The sequence below is a fragment of the Etheostoma cragini genome, chromosome 21 (genome assembly GCF_013103735.1).
Source record: "Etheostoma cragini isolate CJK2018 chromosome 21, CSU_Ecrag_1.0, whole genome shotgun sequence".
In the NCBI taxonomy this organism is placed as follows: Eukaryota; Metazoa; Chordata; class Actinopteri; order Perciformes; family Percidae; genus Etheostoma; species Etheostoma cragini.
This window is the reverse complement of record NC_048427.1, coordinates 4,036,357-4,055,223: the sequence shown is the minus strand read 5'-3', so window position 1 is coordinate 4,055,223 and position 18,867 is coordinate 4,036,357. Positions and strand designations below refer to the sequence as shown.

The window sequence follows — 18,867 nt, the reverse complement described above, 5'->3', positions numbered from 1 at the left end:
CCCCCCCCCCCCCCCGGTCACTCTCCATTCTCGGATGAGCCATGCCAGCTTAGGCAGTGAGGAGAGAGGGCCTCCGTCCCTTAAAACTGACTTCTTTTAGAGACGGCCACTCGTGGTCAGCGAGGCCTGCATCGAGCCCCGCCCAGGATTGGACAAACCGAGCATGACATGTGACACTATTCTTACACACCAGCAGAGCAAGTGCACAGCTGGAGAACGGAGAGAAGCAGTTCATAAGGGAGGGATTTGGGGATGATGTCTGGGGGAGGAACTGGGATGTACTGAGGGGGAAACGTTGACCATTAACAGATAATCCATTCATTTGGGAACACAAGGTGGAAGTCAAGCCAACATGAAGGCACAGTTTCAAACCGCTTGTTTTTATGTTGGCCTCTGCGGCTGAGGATTTGAGCGCAGGATGTGAACCTGCTGTCAGCTGTACGGTTGGCTGGCCGGGCGCTCCGTCCCCGAGGAGCCTGTGGAGTTCCAGGAATCAGGAAACAATCAGAGCACCAAAGTATCTAATCATCTGAAATCATCTTCGTCCTGTCTAGAACTGCAAGTGGGTAAGAGCCACTTAAAGTTTTAGTGCTTATTGATTCTGTCAAATGCAGAGTTTTGAAAGTAAACAGAAATCATGCTCATTTACATAACTCAGGAGGCTTAAAAAAAACTGTTTTGCCGTGCTATTGTTTTCTGCAAAGAGCGCCTATAAAATTCCCAGTGGGGCTTGTAGGTTCCAGCAGCTTTCTGTTGCACTGCAGATGGTCAACACACAGACCCTGTCAGCAAGCAAACGTAGGTCTGACCCCAGCCGAAGGCCCTTCACCCATCCCTACACATTACCTCCAATCAGGCCTGACCAATCAATACTGGCTATCCCAGAGGAGCCAGGCCATGCTGATCTCCGTGCACGCTGTCTGAGTGTTTCCTTCTTTTGTGACTGGGGATGAAAATGATTTGTGGCTTCACAGCTGAGCCTGTCACAACCATACATACAAGGCTTTTCTATACCTGTTGGCTTTTCACATCACATCCCATGTATGCAAACATCAGTAGAAGATGTTTTGCAAACAGTTATGATTTGATGCCCTTCACTGGGGCTCTATATAACCAGGTGGCCTCTTTTGGCCATTAAGAGGAAAGGAAGGAGAGCGAGTTCAGTGGCAACAGAGAATGGATGGGTCACCTACATGGAAATAGGAGCACCCCTGTGGTGAGCAGATAAAAGGACGTGCACTCATCCAGAACTGTCCCTGACTTGGCAAGAAGCAGCAGTGTGACTCGGGCTCCAGCGGTGGGGGTGCCCCGGCCTTTAGATAACGGCTTTCAAACTGAGCAGACTTCCGCAAGCATCCAAAGTCTGATAGCGGAACATGTTTTTTCTTCTCTTTTCTTTTTGAGGGAGCCTCCTTTTCCACAATGCACCACTTGTCTTTTTGTGTGTGTGTAGCTTTTAGTGACGCTGCATTGTCAGTCCGTTTACCTCCACAGTGTTTTATCACAGAGATACAAAGGTTGACCAGAGAGACATCCTGCACCGGGGATGGCGCCGGTTCAATCCCACCATGCTCTCAACAGCAACTGAAGCCTAACCTTTGATCACAAACCACATCACACAAGGACTGTGGATTACATAGTTCAGCGTGTGGGCTCCAAGTTACAGTATATGTTGCATTATTATGACTGAACAGTTGACAACTAGAATTTACAAACATGTAACCATAAAATTGTCCTCAACAAAAGACAATTTCTGATACTTTCAAGAAATTGCCAATTTAAACTAATCTTTACAAAACTGCAAACACAACACCACACTCCTCATAGCACTCCATATGGCCATACACTGCATGACTAGGCTCTCTCCAACATGCTCCGAACTCCTTGTTTAATGCTAAAGCCACTGCGAGGGAGGAGCAACAGCGTCAACACTGCCGGGCCCCGACAGAGAGCTAAGACCAGAGCCCGCGACACGACAGCAAAACCACAGTACAGTAATTATATGTCAAAGCCCCTTCAAAGCCAATAGGGCTAAATGGAATATGGAGAGAGCGACATGCACCACAGACTGACAGGGTGAGATGAGGGCTGCAGTCAACAAGAGTTAGAAGTAAATAAAATACCTCACATTTATGAGAACTGCAGCAGTGTGGAAAGAGTAAACTTTGTACTGTCTGAGTCACAAGTGACTTAACCCATCAAACAAACTGTGGATATAGAAAGATATAATAAGTCTGACAATCTTACATACAACTGCTGAACTAAAACAAAAAGTAAGTGTGCTTTTGTTGTTGTTGCTGCTCAACTTTAATGAAACCTCCCAGAAAGTCTCAAGGAAGTAAAATTACAGCTTTTTTTTTTTAATTCTGCATTTCTTCTTTGGCTTTTTAAAGATGTTATAACTTTACATACTTTTCTGGTTTGTTGAGGTTTTCTCCTTGTTTTTAACAATTTTTTTCTCTTCCCTCCATCACCTATTACTCTTTGATTTCTCTTGTTTTGAAAAGTGCAAAAATGTGCTTGCAACCTAACCTTTAATATCACAACTAACGCCACAGCATATTACAAAAAAACATAGGATAAGAGAGCTTGCTCACACTGCTGACACTGAGCTTTATTAGACATGGATTCTCAATCTTTCCAGCTATCAGTTAGTTGAAGTTGCCATTACAGTACTGTATGTTCCGATGATAAGTCAAATGCTTAACTTATCGCTGTCAGATAACACCAGTCCGCTTTCAGAGAACAGGTGCAAATAGAAAATGAGAAACAATGAACCAACGTTCCTGTTCACACTGGCCTCCTGAGCCCTGATTCTGTCTTTCTGTGTGTGTGTGTGTGTGTGTGTGTGTGTGTGTGTGTGTGTGTGTGTGTGTGTGTGTGTGTGTGTGTGTGTGTGTGTGTGTGTGTGTGTGTGTGTGTGTGTGTGTGTGTGTGTGTGTGTGTGTGTGTGTGTGTGTTTGTGTGTGTGTGTGTGTGTGTTCCTGCGGGCCGGTTCATGCATGACCTCACTGTGAAAATGAGCACCTCCTGATACAAGGACCCCTCGGTCAAAAGCATGAATCATGTGTTTGTCTTTGGCACAAATAAAAACTGTCCAAGTACATCAGAAATCCACAATAAGACTTGTTATCACCACCTCCATTCAATTTGTAAACTTCCCCTGAGTCTTTTCTGCTCCCTCTAAAGCTGCATATACTTAGTGGAATTCCAGCTCCGAATATGTGTCCGTAGGGTGGGGGGGGGGGGCAAAGATGGTGCAAGCTCGATACAACAGTGGATGGCAGAGAGACTGTGCAAATGAACAAACAGGGAGAGTTGCTCAACTCGCACACACAACTGTCCATAAATGACCCCTCAACGTGATCAGATCAGATTCCCGCAGCATATATTTCAATGCCATGCACTTTTGCCTCTGTCTGGAACATTCCAGAAGTCATCTCCAGTATCTGGTTCAAATGGGAGACTTTGGAGGCTCAGCAATGAATGAAGTATGATTTCCTTTCTCGGTGCATCCTCGCTCAAGAAATTGAGAATCACTAAAAACTTTTTTTTTTCTCCACTTCAGGGACTGCTTACACCAGCTGTTTTACTGAAGCATACATTTTTCACTGCAGTTCTAAAAGTGCAGTGCTTAAAAAATATGCCATGACAGATTTCACTGTTCAAACCCCAATCTAAGAGCACTTCCTACGAGTTAATGGATTTTTGTGGCAAAAACATCCACTGTTTAGGATATCCCACTGAAGCATGAAATCCCTCAGAATACAAAAAATATGATCTGAAGTGTTCTAAAATAAGTTTTCAATACTGAATGAAATTGTTCTTTCTGTATTTCTGTGAGTAATGACTGAACATATGAGTTTGCTTTGTTGGCACCAACGGAAAAGAAAATAGACTAAAATGAATTGTAGCTTCAGACAATATGCTTCCATTCCACATCAGCAGAAAAACATTGAGTCACGACTTCTTTACATGGCTTAAAAGGCATTAGATCAAAATAATAATAAAAACTAGCACGCAGAACTTTCCAACAATTCCCTAAAAGTTAGAATTCTTTATGTGAAAGTTAAATAACAGCCGTAAACTCAAACCAACAAATCAGATGGCACAAATCAAGGGACTGTGTCTTTATATTGACTGCTGACAACACAGTCATCTTTTTTCATAATGTCCAACATTAGTGGGCCCGCTTCCATGTTGATGATATTTAACGTGTACAATAAAAGTAAATCCGTTTTTCAAAGCCACGAAATCCTAAAGTTTTTTTTGACCTATTTTTTTCCCTTCAATTTGTCCGATGATCTTTCCCTTCGTTTCCACTTCAGATACAACTTTGATAAAACACTGGAGGGAGAAGACTTGACATTTCACATGCAGCATCATGAAGGTCCGCAAAAAAAAGCCAGAAAGTAATTAGTGGAAGACTAAAAGCCAATCCTTATTGATTCGGCCACCGGCGATTTATTAGCCTTAACATAGGCCTACGTCCTGTTTATTGGAACACAAGCACGTATGTATCAGTCTGATTTAAACTTTATATTTAAATATTCAAATGAAAAAAAGTATTTTATAAAAACAGACTGGTGTCAGATTAGAACAACTCGAGTGGCTGACTTCGTTGTGGTCAGGGTGCTGCTGTGTCCCCCATCCAGTCCCTGAGCTCGAGCTCGTTGTATTAACACTTTGGGATGTAAATGAAAAGGATAATGTTAGTTTCTCGACCTCTGAGGACCTTAAGCGGTTTTGTTGCGGGGGTTTTGTTCTGAGGAGGATCCCCACTTTGTCTTGCAGATTTCTTTTTCTTGCAACGGTGGCTGTTAGGCCTGTAGAGCCCATCGACAGGAGAACGGCCAGGACGATATAACCGCCTTCAGGTCTGTGAACACTAAGATTAAATATTCTACAAGATAAAAACATTGTCGGTAGTATAGACATAGGCTACTCATTTTTTTAAAACAGGATCTTATCACACTGCGATCCGTCAGATTTGGGCGAATTGTAGGCCTACCATACACGAGAATCTGTATATGACCATTCATTGCAAAGTAGCCTATAAGACATGTCTGTTGGGTCAGATATAGTCAAACAGACTCACACAAACAACACTGTAACAGTACAGGGAACACATCAGCACAACTTGAATGTGATGCCAAACCCTGATCGCCAAAAAAATCGGATCTAATTCATAAACATGTTTCGTGGTCATAACGAAATGTGAAAATAAAAATAAAATACAAATCTGATATTTGAAGTGGACAGCAAAGCCTCGAGGCCGCGTCGCCGTGAAGCTGCAGTGCTGCCCTGTGTCCAACAGAGATCACTGCGCATCGCAGGAACAGGCCAGCCTGACCGGGCTCTCCTCTTACTGGGACACGAGTCAAAACGGATTGTAAATGACATACACGATCAAATGAGTCTGTAATCAAACCTTTAAAAAAAAAAATAACGTATGTAATTAATAAGCCATTATAGCCTATGTGCGAGCCAACAGCCCCGCTGCGTAATTGCACATAAAAGAAGAAAGAGTCCCGATAAAAGTGTTGCAACCATGTAGCTCAGTAGGTTCAGTTTGGAATAAACTCAACTGGATAGCCTACTATAAAATAAAATACTAATCAAATATTCATACATTTGTTATGCCTTCATGGGGTCCACATTAGTGAGCGTTTAAACCAATTGGGAGTTAATTAGCTTCTCGGGCTGCATCTAACGGTGTTAGTGTTTCTGCGGGAATTGATTAAAAAAAAAAAAAAAAAAACTTTGAAATTCTCTGAAACAAATGCATTTAGACAAGATACTGGACCGAGTTGGCTGACTCCTCTTTAACAACATGACTGATTTGCAGCACTGCATTGCCAATTCCTCTATAAATAAAATTTATGGAGGAGTAGCCTAAAATAATGGAAAGTAGTAGGCCTGCATACATCCAGTTTTCTGCACCCATTCAACCATCATCCAAACACAGGAGTGTAGTTTTTACCTGTACCACTCCAGTCCGTTCTCATAGTTGCGGTCGAAGAAGTGCGGCTCCGCTCCCACGGCTCTGATGTCTGGATGAACGCGGAGAAACTCCAGCAGAGCCCGGGTCCCTCCTTTCTTCACCCCGATGATGAGAGCCTGGGGCAGCTTCTTGCTCCCGGAGCCGTTGGAGAAGCTGGACATGGCGCTGGGATCCGGGGCTCTCTGCTGCAGCTGCTCGGCCCGCATCTCGTCCCAGTCCTCGGCTCGGTCCGTCTCCAGCTCGTTATTGAGCAGGTCTCTGGACGCGGCGGTCCTGATGGACGGCTCCTCGTAGTCGCTCTCTATATCCTCCCACGGCTGCGGTTTGGCCAGCAGTCTGGACACCAGGTCCGTCCTGCCGTTCTCCGTCCTCTTGCCCACGGCCGAACCAGTCTCCCTGCCCCGGTAACTGTCCACCACTAAACTTGGCATGGTGGAGCAGTAGCCCACGCAGGAGTACAGCATGTACACCCAGATTAAAAACATGATGCTGAGCAGTATTAGTTTCTTCTTCACAGGGCTAGACCAGAGGGCATGCAGGCTGTGACACACCAGGCTATATTCCATAAGCCTTTCGGTTGAATATCATATCCCAGCGGCGCATATTGCCTAACTCATTCCCGGACAATCCCTCGCCAAATGACCCACATGCTCACCTTTGAACTACAAATACATACAACTTGGATATAAAACAATACCACTAGCCTAATGTAAATGTAATCGAAGAGAACGGCAGCTCCGGGAATAAAAAGGCATTGAGGACTTTGTAGTCATATTTCTGGCTACGCTACGGCAGGTCGTTGGGCTGCGACACGCGCACCGCGGTGCTGCTCCGGGCTCATCTCAGGTTGGTTAAAACTGCTGCTGGAGCACGAGACCTTATAGAGAGACACGCGGGAGAGTGGCAACAGCAGCAGCCAATAGATGCACTGGGGTTAAATATGCAGCCGAGTGTTGACGGGAGCGGACCAATCAGAAACAGGCGTGGGCGGGCCCAGCGTGGGAGCCTCAGTATGGAGATGAAGGCAGTGCGCGCGACTCTGCTGAGAGTTTGGAAAACTTTCCTGTTGGGCCCAGACCCCCCCCCAATAAACTCTTTGTTTCTCATGCACACACACATGTTGTTCAAAATAGGATTTAAATGTTTCCTGCAGGCTTCTTTTTGACATGGTTTTACACATTGAAACTCTTTTTCGGCAGCTTCTTTTTTTTGAATTATTATTATTATTATGCAAAAAAATAAAATAAAATCAATTTCCAAATCGATTTTGTCAACACACGCTTTTAAAATGAAGGAGAAGCGTTTGGGGAAATAATATCAGCAGAGCTAAATAATAAGTTTAACTCTTAAGACACACTTTATTAATTGTGATAGTTGGACTTTACTCGTGCCACGGATTGAGAAGTAAATCAGAGGTCACTCTCAGAGAAGTCAAACACATCGTTAAGTACAAATTGATATTGTTTTATTTAAAAAATTAAATTATATAATTACCGATAATTCATTTCGTGCCCTTAATAGGTACTTGTTATTTGAAACAATTAGGCCCAGCCTGAATAAACTATAGTAATTATAATATTAATAATAATAACAACAACGATGAGTATAATGATAAGAAAAGACAACACTATATTTATCTCGAGGGAAATTGCAATAATAAATACTAATGTACACATGTAATTGAATAACATTTAGGAAAAAATAAGTATAAACAACAACTAGCCTGTACTCTTTAAAAACTTACAGAGGAAGTCTAAATTGAAGGGGTCTTTCCGCATTGTAGTAACTTTACTTTCTTTAATCAGGAATACTTTGGTTGCCTTCTTCTGTCAACTCATACAATAAAATAAAGGAGACTAAAGCAGAAATCACGGATTCAACAGGTTGGACGGCGAATCTCTAATTTCTCTTTAACACTATTTATGGTTTTCTGTTTTATTATTGCCTTATTTGTGACATGAATGCACCTTTCTAAACTTGAGATGTCTGTTCAATGGCCATCAAATTAGCAGCAGAAAGCCCGTTAAGGAGCGTTTTTCTATTTCTTCTCCAAACTATTGAGTGTATTTTTACTTGACCTTGATCACAGCAAGAGACTCTGCTGATGAAGCCCTCCGCTCTTCATACGTGCCAAAATGAAATAAAAACACACACATAGAGATGTATTCTTTTTTTTCATGGACATAAATCAGTTATGTCACAAAGGCCGGCGACACAGTTTCTACTTTCTATCTGGGAACCTTGAAGAGCCCAGCTCGGAATAAATAGACCAACATTGACAATATGCACTTCGTTTAGAGAGAGAAAGAAGAAGAAGAAGAAGAAGAAGAAGAAGAAGAAGAAGAAGAAGAAGAAGAAGAAGAAGAAGAAGAAGAAGAAGAAAGAAAGAAACGTGCAGCGACTTTTTTCATCTGAGCCTGGAGATGAGTCAACAGCCCACTCACAGCCTGTTTTTTTAATGTTTTTTTAATTTGTGTTTAAACGTGTATAACATCTACTTAGATATGTTATTTTTACACGTATTAACAACATAAAGTTTTTTTTTCTTTTTTTATAGTTTTGGCTGCACTTCACGCAGTCCCAGTCAGACCGAAATAACGGCCTGAGTCCCCATGATAACATCTGATGAAGAGATAATGTGAGAGAAACCGCAACCAAACTTAATGTAAAAATACACGGATTTAAAAAGGAGATTCGTCTTTTTGATGTGAGTTGCTGTGTATTCTCCCCATGGAAAAGCCCCAGTAGGAACCCTGTTGCGTTTGACTGTTTTCATGCGAGTTCATATCTGAAAAGCCTTTTTTTTTCTCCACGGAATCCAAGTTATAACTCTATTATTCCCACAGGGACTTAAAGGAATACAGTTCTACATCAGTGCTTGTGGTATAGTTTCAGTCTAGCGTCAGTACTGCAGCTCTTTGGATCCTGTTTGGAAACAAGCAGCCTTTGAAGGGAGACCAGAGGTCATCCGTCACCCTGATATTTCACTGCTTGCTCTGAACGATCCTTGTACAGTTTTTTCCCCACTTTGATGTGAGCCTCAGTGTGGATATTAAAGCTGCAGCTCTGGGGCGGACTGCAGATTCCTGTTTTGGGGACTCTTGGATCCACATTTTGCTCTTCAGTTTTGTTGACTCTGGCAAGAGAGCTCAGACTCACACTAAACAGCAAATAACATGAATAATTTAAGGCCTGATACCAGCAACGGGAAGGAGAGGAACCTCCATGTTTGAATGTGTAAAAATAAGTGAAATATGAGAGAAGAGTATGACATATTGTTAGCTTATGAAAGATAGACTTTTTAGAGTTTGAGTAAATGCACACATCTCTAAATCCCCTCCAAACATATTGATGGATTTACAGTTTAGTATATATGATCTGCTTTGAATAATAATTAGTGTTTGATGTTTATCCCAAGAAAAAGTCTACTTACCTCATTAAAAATTCTTAAAATGACATCTACTCCGTCTCCTTCACTGAAAAGCCAATACTCTGTGAATATGCAAATATTTCTCATTTAAAAAGTTAAACTACTGCACACACAAGCTTTCCTACTTCACTGAGAAGTCAATTCTCAGTGTGTGTGTGTGTGTGTGTTTGCACTGCAGGCTTCAAGTTTCTACTTCAGACTTGTGGAAGTTGTACATCGGCTCACTCACATGTGATCACAACCATGATCGCACAGGACATCCAGGCCGTGAAGGCCGATTTAAGGTGAGTGTAGAAACGTTCCCCCTTCAGAAGAGTCTGAAAACAGCACATATATCACTCTGCCAAAGGAAGCTCAAACACCCAAGTCAAGCTACAAAAACCCATTTTGTTACTAGGGCTGGGGGCTTAAATAATCTTCACTTGTTGATTTAAATAAAGTTCATAAAGTTTTTGAACAACTCCCATGTCTACATCGGAGGATGAACTTGCCCAAGACTATTCTGAGTAATGAATAAATTTACCTTTCATCAGAACAGCAGCCCCGAGACATCTCTTGTTTAATCTGAGGAGGAATGGCTCTGAACGTTGTGGTTTAATAAATCAACAGTCAACAGTTGAAAGCTCAGCGATTGGCCTATCGCTGAATACTAAATATGATTCATCAGCATCTGAAGTTACACCAAAAGTGAATAACTCAAGCAGAGCTGTTCTCCTGGCTGATAGGACAAGACAGCACTCCACCTCTAGAGGAGTGGAGGTTGTGAACCATGACAGGCCATCATAGCCCTGGAGGCTGGCTACGACATTCAATCTCTACACAGGTTGTGTGTGTGTGTGTGTTTTTTTCTCTCCACTTTTCTCTCAACTGTAACAGCTGGCCAGATCACTCCCCTTCCACCCTCTGATATGAAACTCTGTATCCGGTCAGACACTTTACGAGGACGTCGAGCCGTTTCAGGTCTCCCGGCCTTGGCTAAATCCCACAGCCCCCTTTTATGGAGGGAGGGTGTCAGTGAGGGGAAGGGGACGCTTGTTTCTCTGAGTGCGGTGATGGAATTGTAACCAAATACCAAAACTAGGGGTAAAGGGCGGAAGGGGAGCACATGTTGACTGACAGGTGCGGAGGTGGCCTGCTAAATAGCGCTTATTGGAGAGATGGTGATTTGTGCTTAAAGCGAACATATCCACTAAGGCTATAATTGAAACTTAAGTCCATATAGTATGTGGAGCCAGCACCATCTAACGAGGTGGGGTAGTGCTTTGTGTATGAGGTCTTCAGGTACACGGTCATTCATGCACAGTTTATAAATGGAGTTTTAAGTGGAAACAGCAAATGAGGAAATGATGAGACAGAATTACAATCATGTCGTGTTTATTGTTAGAGAACATTTACCCTTGTGTTTCCTTCAGGGGTCAACTATTCCCTTAGTTTTGGTACAGGTGAACTGTGTTATTAAAGCATTATGAAAATGATGAAGAGCCATCGGTGTGTTTGCTGAATAGCAAAATACAGTAACTAACTGTCATGTAATGGGGATCAGGGGAAAGTCAAAACAATATGAGATACCAAGTCCAGTGTCGTAGCTGCTTCAAAGAGTTTGTATTTGTCCTATTTTCACACAATGACTGAAATTCAAACAAACGTTGTGATTACATGAAGTCTTCATGTCCATTATACAGTATATACAGTATATATTCTTTTTTCATTTTTGCATTTGTACAATGCAATAATCTGCAGACAGCGATCCCTGTGCAGATCCATAGGAGCAAGTTACACTGTACAAGATATTTAATATCAGTCATGTACAACATGGAGAGGAACTGATGGGCCCCTATATAAATAAATACAGAATTTATACAGTACAAACACACACATTGAATTGATTACGACCTCATGTAATGACTCAGTGTGTTTGCTGTAATCAATTATTTGGATCCAAACCATTTCTAGCTCATTTCCTTGAAGTACAGTGAGCGCCACTGGCTTCAATTAAACCCCGATAAAATAATGAGTCCATCATCCAGACCCCTCCGAGCACAACGAGTGGTTAAGGGGGAACCTGAGGGAGTATCTCAGTTAAAATGAAGGACTCTGAGGTCTTCAAAGTGTTTAAGCATCTATGAAACTAGCTAGCTTTGCAGTGTGAGGGGTAAAGAAGCTGGAGGTAGTGCTGGATCCTCGGGATCTCTGCGAGGCTTCTTGCAGGTGAGCGCCAGCAGCAGCAGCATGGGCAGATGCCACAGGCTGCAGAAGAACAGCTTGCGGGCGCTGTTGCGGTCTCCCTTGCGGTAGAAGCGGAAGGCCAGGTAGCTGATGTACAGGTTGATGGGTAAGGAGATGACAGGGAAGGTCCAGGTGGTGACGTCCAGCACGGGCGCCAAGGTCGACAGGCCGATCAGGCCCACGCTGTGGCGCAGGGCCACCCGCTTGCACATGCCAGGGTGGGTGACGGACATCATGCGGTAGCCGCCACGGGAGTAGTCTTCCCTTAAGTTCCAGCTAAGGGCGTTGAAGTGAGGGAACTGCCAGCTGTAAAGGAAGCCACCCATCAACAAGGCACCTGGGGGTGAAAAAGAGGGAAGAGGGAGAGGATTGACGATGCTGAGGGACTCCAAGAGCTCAACATGCCACATATTAGGCCAAGTGCTAAAATCAAAGTTTTATGTCTTTAGATCTTAGAATCTTTAAATGAAAAGTATCTATTTTTAACCTTACAAAAGGTAAAAAAAAAAGAAAGCACTTTACATAACTTAACACCTTGTTGCAAAACATTATTTTTATCCTAAAATATAGAATATCCAGATGGTTTTTGACTTTCCAAAAACTACGTGAAGTATATTCAACCAAAAACATCAGGCCCATTTTGACAAAAACTACGGTTTAAACAAAACGTTGTGCACTATAACAAAACAAGCCATGCAACTGTGTTGCATCTGTCTTCATGTAATCTCATATTCAGACTTCTGTGCTCTTCAGATGTCTCAGCTGCTGAGTGACTGATGGAGAATAAAAGGTGATTTATTTTATGACTGTTTCTGCGAGACATGACACTCCTAACTTATAGCTGAGTCACAACTCAGACTGTTTTTCCTTTCGTCTACATTATACAGTTATCACAATCATAGTCTCAACCCTATCCAGCACACAAGGGTGTTGATTCTCTTGCCTCAGGACAGCTGTTCTCAAAAAACCTTAAAGCGTTTGGTTCGTTAGTGTTACATTTAGAGTAAATGAGTCAAACCAGAACAACAGTTCACAGACAGACTAAGGACTGGCATGGTCTCTGCAAGTACTAATCTGACAGATTTAGTACCAACAGTATATTCCACACCAGAGCTGCAACCAGAGCAGCAGATACAGGTTTTAGTTGTAATGCTTTTAGTAAACATGTAAAGGGTAAGCCACAGTACAGGCTCTATATACATTTTAGAGCACCGATAAAGGATTTTTAAGGGCAATATCAATATGAATATTTAGTGATTTAAAAATCGATATGCCAACATATATTAAAAAAAAATTAAAATAATCCAGAAACGCATTACAAAACATAAACAGATTTCCCTAACATTAGTTATTTGTAATATTTATGAATTCTCACTAGAATAATATGAATTTATGTTTTAATGTCACAAAAATAGGGACGTCAACATATTTTGATGTTCTGATGAATAACTTGTATAAAAATACAAACTTAAGATGTGAAACTTAAAGTCCTTTGAACAAAAACACATCAACAAAAAAAATCGGTGTTGCCAACAGCGACGCTGTAGAGCGCCCTCTAGTAGACAAACTATGCAAAACTATAAATCGGCCATCATAAATGCCGATACCGATAGATCGGGAAATGCCTAAAATCGGTATAGTATTGGCTCGCCGATAATATCGGTCGGGCGGCAATACATTTTTAAAAGCTTTCATGAACAGGATGAGTTAACATGGAATCAAGGGGCCTTGAAGGGATTCAAACATTTTTTGAGAGAGTCAGCCAAATATTTGAAGCATATATACAAATTTGATAGAGCACTTCTTAGGGATACAGAAGCAACATGAGAAAACACATTTCCTACAGTTGCCATAACAGAACACTTAATGTGTCCAGCACAAAAGCGGAGTAATCCCTCCCTCACGCTTGGTCTCTTTACTAACTTAACATCACATTCATTTGGCAGACGCTTTTGTCCAAAGCTACTTACAATAAGTACATTCAAACTCTACAGGAATGAGGAACAAGCCTACTAACAGCGCCACAGGGACTCTGGGCTGTATGCAGGCCTGGTCAGAGAGGTCCTGATGAACCCTGTGGAGGGCCACAACACAGCCAGCTCCCCAAAGAGACATAGTGCAGGTACACAGCTATGCCATTGAACTAGGGCTGCAACTAACAATTATTTTTAACACCCATGGTTGCTTAATCTATTTAATTATTTCACATAGTTTATTTTATCCAATCAGTCCACAACCAAAGATATTTATAACTTTTACTGATATAAACCAGAGACAAAGCAGCAAATTCACCTGCCTGAGCAGCTGGATCCAGTGAATGGTTGGCATTTGTGTTTGACAATTAACTTTAAGTTGAAGATCCCTGTCAACTGAATCATTTTCTATCAACCAACTTGACATGTACATATACATGTGGGTCCACTAATAACCTGTACCCCAGCGGGTGAGACGTACCTGGCTCCAGACAACCTGTAGCAGCCGTCCAGCCCATGACAGGAGGTATCGCACCCACCACCGCTCCCACCCAGGTGTTGGTGATGCTGAGCCTCTTGAGCGGTGTGTAGATACAGGTGTAGAGAAAGATGTTAAGGGCACCCAGGAAGCCCGTCAGGGGGTTTACTGCCAGTGTGAGAAGAGCAACTCCGGGAATTCCACAGGCCAGCGCAAAGGTCACTGCATGGAGGGGACTGATGGGAAGAGGAACAGAAAAGAAAGAGAAACAGTGGATGAGAATATGAGAATTGGCTAAACCAGCCATAGAAAGAAAAGAAATATACAAATTAATTTTATTAAAAGGAGTTTAAATACACAGATTCAGGCTCAGACAAACAACCATGGGAACTCTAGGATGATAAAGTTTTGTGGGCTTACTCAGACACGAGATAAGACAACGGTAGCTCATCACACACACACACACACACACACACACACACACACACACACACACACACACACACACACACACACACACACACACACACACACACACACACACACACACACACACACACACACACACACACACACACACACACACACACACACACACACACACACACACACACACACACACACACACACACACACACACACACACACACACACACACACAAGGGGAGGCTTAGTGGAAGCTCATCTGATAAGAGTTTGTCAGGGATAAAAGTAGCCCTGCAAGATGAAGAGTATGTGCACACGCCAGAGATCAAAACTAGCTGTACAAAACCACTGCAGCTCAGGCTTTTAGCCGGATGAAGACTTCCTCCTCCTCCCCTCATCTTTTATTGAAAGCAGTGCTGGCGAGGTCTGGTTCAAATTCACCAGTAAATGCTCCATAAATTAAAGAGAGGGAAGATTAAAATCTTGACCAAATGCAGGCCTTGCCTTCAAAAAGCAAATGGGGCTTTTATTTTGGTGGTGTGGCCGTGCAGGGAGATTGGTACAGTAATGTGATTAGTGGTGTTATGTCTGTTTTATGTGGGCTGAGGTGGGGCCGTGCAGGCTGGCTCTGGGCTGTTGACAGTCTGACTGTGGGCTGGCTCAGTGGGGGTCAGGGGAGGGAGTGTGTCACACTTTCTAAGGTGGGTTTACTGTCCTCTGCTTACAGTTTAACACAGCCGCAGTCATAGCGTCAGGTGGGTAATGTCAATAGAGCAACACATGAGCGATTAACCTATTAGTTTAAAGAAACAGGATGATTCTTATTAAAACTTAGTTACCTATTAAATATTCAATTGGTCAGTGAGGTCAAAGTAAACTGTGGAAAACTTTCCAAATGTGTAAGGCTTGGCTACAACACAGTAGCTTCAGGGCCTGGTGTGAAACTGTAAACTGACAACAGATATACGAAACCTACAAAGACCAGACATAAAACAGATGACAACTATTTCCACAAACGTACACGGATATTTTGTGCATTGATAGAAAGGAGCACATATTAAATGTATAATTCTGAGACACCTTGATAGGATTAATCCTGAAAGAGAAGTGTTCCTTTACCAAAACAGATCATTATAACAGTGTGCCCTGCTCATTTATGCTGCGATGTATGGAGAAAAGGCAAAGAAACCAAGGGAAAAAACTATTTTTGGCAAAGAAGGTAAAGTATCCAGAGAGAGCAGGAGGTAAGTGGCCTTTATAAGAATGAGGGGAACTTTGGCAGAAATGTGGCTCTGCACTAGGAGTTTGATTACCTGATTCATAAAGAAATTCCCAGCTCACTGTACTGCTCCCATTTTGCTATCTCATTTATTTATTTATTTTTCTGGCTACAGATTCCGGTCATAAAAATCAAACATCATCAAAACAGTTCGGTATTAAAGTTAGTTCTTCACCTGGTTAATTGTAGTTTGACAAAGTAATTTTAATAAAAGAAACTCTATTTGCTGACAAAGACTGTGACATGTGGCTGAAAGCAGCCAAAATCCTACTCTCTTACTAAGCTGAAAGCTAGTCAGTATCACCACATGTAGAAGGCTGACACTGTAAAACCACTACAAAAGGATTGGGGACTGTCATCCACATTTTACAACAGAATACAAGGTGGGAAAGATGATACACTATTGTTGTGCAGACAGGATGACACACTATTTCCTAGTACAGACAGACTTCCGCAGTAAGACAGATGTAGAAGAGGAACGTCATTTGGCTTATACACAGCGATGTACTGAAGACAACATGGAAAATGTGTAAAATGTTGCCTTCTGATGGCTTGTTTGACAGGCTAGTCCAGCTTCTCAGCTGTCTCTGTACAAGATTATATGTGTGAAAGAGAAGAAAAGAGAGACAAAGAGTGAGAGATCTTGTGTCTCTGTGTGTCTCAGAGACAGGCAGACAGACGCACCTCCTCTGGTCAGGGACAGGCTAAAAGCCCGACAGAAGAGGTTGTGTTTAGATAGTGAGAGAACATCTTCAATCACCAGCTCAACAGCCCGAGAGTACACGTTTAAACAGCACGGTAATGGAGAATTCCTGAACCTGGGATGAGATAGCTGTGGGTCAAGGTCCAGTTATGGTACCGACAGGCAGTTTCAGTCATAAAGTGACTATGTCGCTGGTATAAATAAGCAGGCAACAGAGGCCTTTAGCTTCCACTTATTAGCTGCATGTTGATTGGACTGTTGTGTATTGTGCTTCATCCGCTTATGTCAACAGGTTGTTTGCTTTTGTTCTTCCTGAATAAAAAAAATGAAAGGAGAGATGAGCGTGCTTTTCCTGTAAGAGTGAACTGCAAAGGAGCCAGTTTCTGTGGCTGCTGCTACTCCACATACACAGCTACTGGTCTTTTTCAGCACTAATAACTCAATAACTAAAAGTGTAACAGAAGAGAGTAAATAAATATGGGATGTGTGCTTAGTGCTACTTCTGTAATTAAGGTGTGTTCTGCATTATAATATTGCTTGAAAATACACATATGCTTTGACATCACAAGACGTGAGTTCATGTTTAACCCCTGGAAAAATGTCCCTCAGCAAGCCTAGACGGGGATAAGGTCAGTGAGCAAGAGAAAAGTAGCAGACCTTGACATTTGTCCAGTATGAGTTGAACAAAAGGCCGCTTGGGAGGCTGAGTAGCTGTCATGTAGCGTTGCTGGGCTGATACTATACAGAACTGAACTCCAACTCATGCTGAACTACCTCTCTCTCTCTTCTCCTGTCCACTCTCGAGTCACTCGTCACAGCCTTTTCAAAGTAATAAAGTGACCAAACCCAAAGACATAAAACTGTACCTGATTTGTCCTCTGACGAGTGGACGGTTCTTTGTACGGTTCATGTTGGAGTCGAAGGGCACTTCAAAGTACTGTGGAGACAGAAATACAAGTGTGTTAATGCAGGCCGACGCACACAAACACATTGATCTTCTTCCATGACACAATCTACATCACGAACAAACCGATTTTTGTTTTTTAACTGCATCTATAGTGTTGCCAATATTCTGCTTTAAGTGGGTTCTTGCAAACCTACACTGCAGCTCAAAAGGTACCGTTTGGTTCATTTTCAGAAATGTCGAGGTGCAAAGATGGGCTGAGATACATTACATTACTTTCTATGCAACATCTGGAGAGATAATGTTAGGGGAGCCGCATGGTCATAGCAAATCTCTTAACTAAATGCTCACCCTGAACTTCGAGAGTAAATGGACTGGAGGTGGAAGGTGGAGGCATTGAGCAGTTGGGTTGGAGATGATGGTGTGGGGTGTTCTGGGATGCAACTATGTGAAAAACTACTTATACTCCTGTTTTATGATCTGCTCTGGAGGAGTATGCTTCAAAGTGCTCCCATGAGATTGGCAATGTGTGACTAAAATGCAAACACATGGGGTGCTTAAACGCAGGAACTGGCTAATCTCTGTGTGTGTGTGTGTGTGTGTGTGTGTGTGTGTGTGTGTGTGTGTGTATGTGTGTGTGTGTGTGTGTGTGTAAGCAAACACACATATGGGTGTATTTGCTTGCCAGCATAAGAGCCTTTGACTAATGAAGAAAACAGATAAGCACTTAGACTATAGAGTATCGAAACCCATCTCTTCTGATATATGGTTCAAATAAAATTTCTAATAAACAGATAATCCACTTTTCTCTTCTTAAACCCAGTTCCCAGATTTACTGCACTCATGACATCGGAAAGCCACCATATTATTATAAAAAAGGAAAAGAAAAAAGAAAACTACTGTTGGAAGGCATTACATTTCATTTTGTATAGATTTTTATTTTTGAAGAACATTAGAGAGTGGGCTGCACCATTAACGTCTTATGCACAAGATATCTCGCCGTACCCGTCTGGGACATAAAGTAAAGATCCAAATACAAATCAGCAATGGAAAGAGCAAACATGTTTGAAAACAATTTGGCATTCCTATATGTGGTTTTGGGCTAAAGACCAATCCTCACAGAGCCAGGGGTCAACAATACTCCAAAATGACCCGCCGTTGGGTTGTCATTGTATGTTAACCTGGTTTGCATGAGCCAATAGTGAGCCTCCTCAGGATTCCTGGCCAGGAAATGGTCACAGCAACCAAAGAATTTCTAATAAGCGAAGAAGTTCCGCTCTCTCAATACATCTGGCTTCTGAACTGGTTGCAGTTCCACCAGAGTTCCACTTGGGGCGCTCACAGGCCAAGGCAGAATGAATGGGACTCTATGGAGCCATACCACTCAAAAGTTTTCTCAGGATACCATTTTTTTTTTCTTCAATAATTTGAATATGTTGCATTT

The 18,867-nt window shown here is 42.3% G+C and overlaps 2 protein-coding genes across 2 annotated transcripts in view; both read right to left on the bottom strand.

The window, feature by feature from the left end:
• hs3st3b1b (heparan sulfate (glucosamine) 3-O-sulfotransferase 3B1b) overlaps positions 1–6,850 on the bottom strand; it is a 20,790-nt gene extending 13,940 nt beyond the window's left edge. The window contains 1 exon segment of the mRNA XM_034860579.1: positions 5,984–6,850. Coding sequence (XP_034716470.1) covers positions 5,984–6,570 — 587 coding nt within the window. The 5' untranslated portion in view covers positions 6,571–6,850.
• Positions 6,851–10,786: 3,936 nt separating this feature from the next.
• The window catches only part of LOC117937006 (protoheme IX farnesyltransferase, mitochondrial), a 35,470-nt gene continuing 27,389 nt past the window's right edge, over positions 10,787–18,867 (bottom strand). Inside the window, exons 5-7 of the mRNA XM_034860611.1 lie at positions 17,386–17,456; positions 14,115–14,347; positions 10,787–11,997 (exon numbers count right to left, since the gene is read on the bottom strand). Coding sequence (XP_034716502.1) covers positions 11,567–11,997; positions 14,115–14,347; positions 17,386–17,456 — 735 coding nt within the window. The 3' untranslated portion in view covers positions 10,787–11,566. The remainder of the gene's footprint in view (positions 11,998–14,114; positions 14,348–17,385; positions 17,457–18,867) is intronic.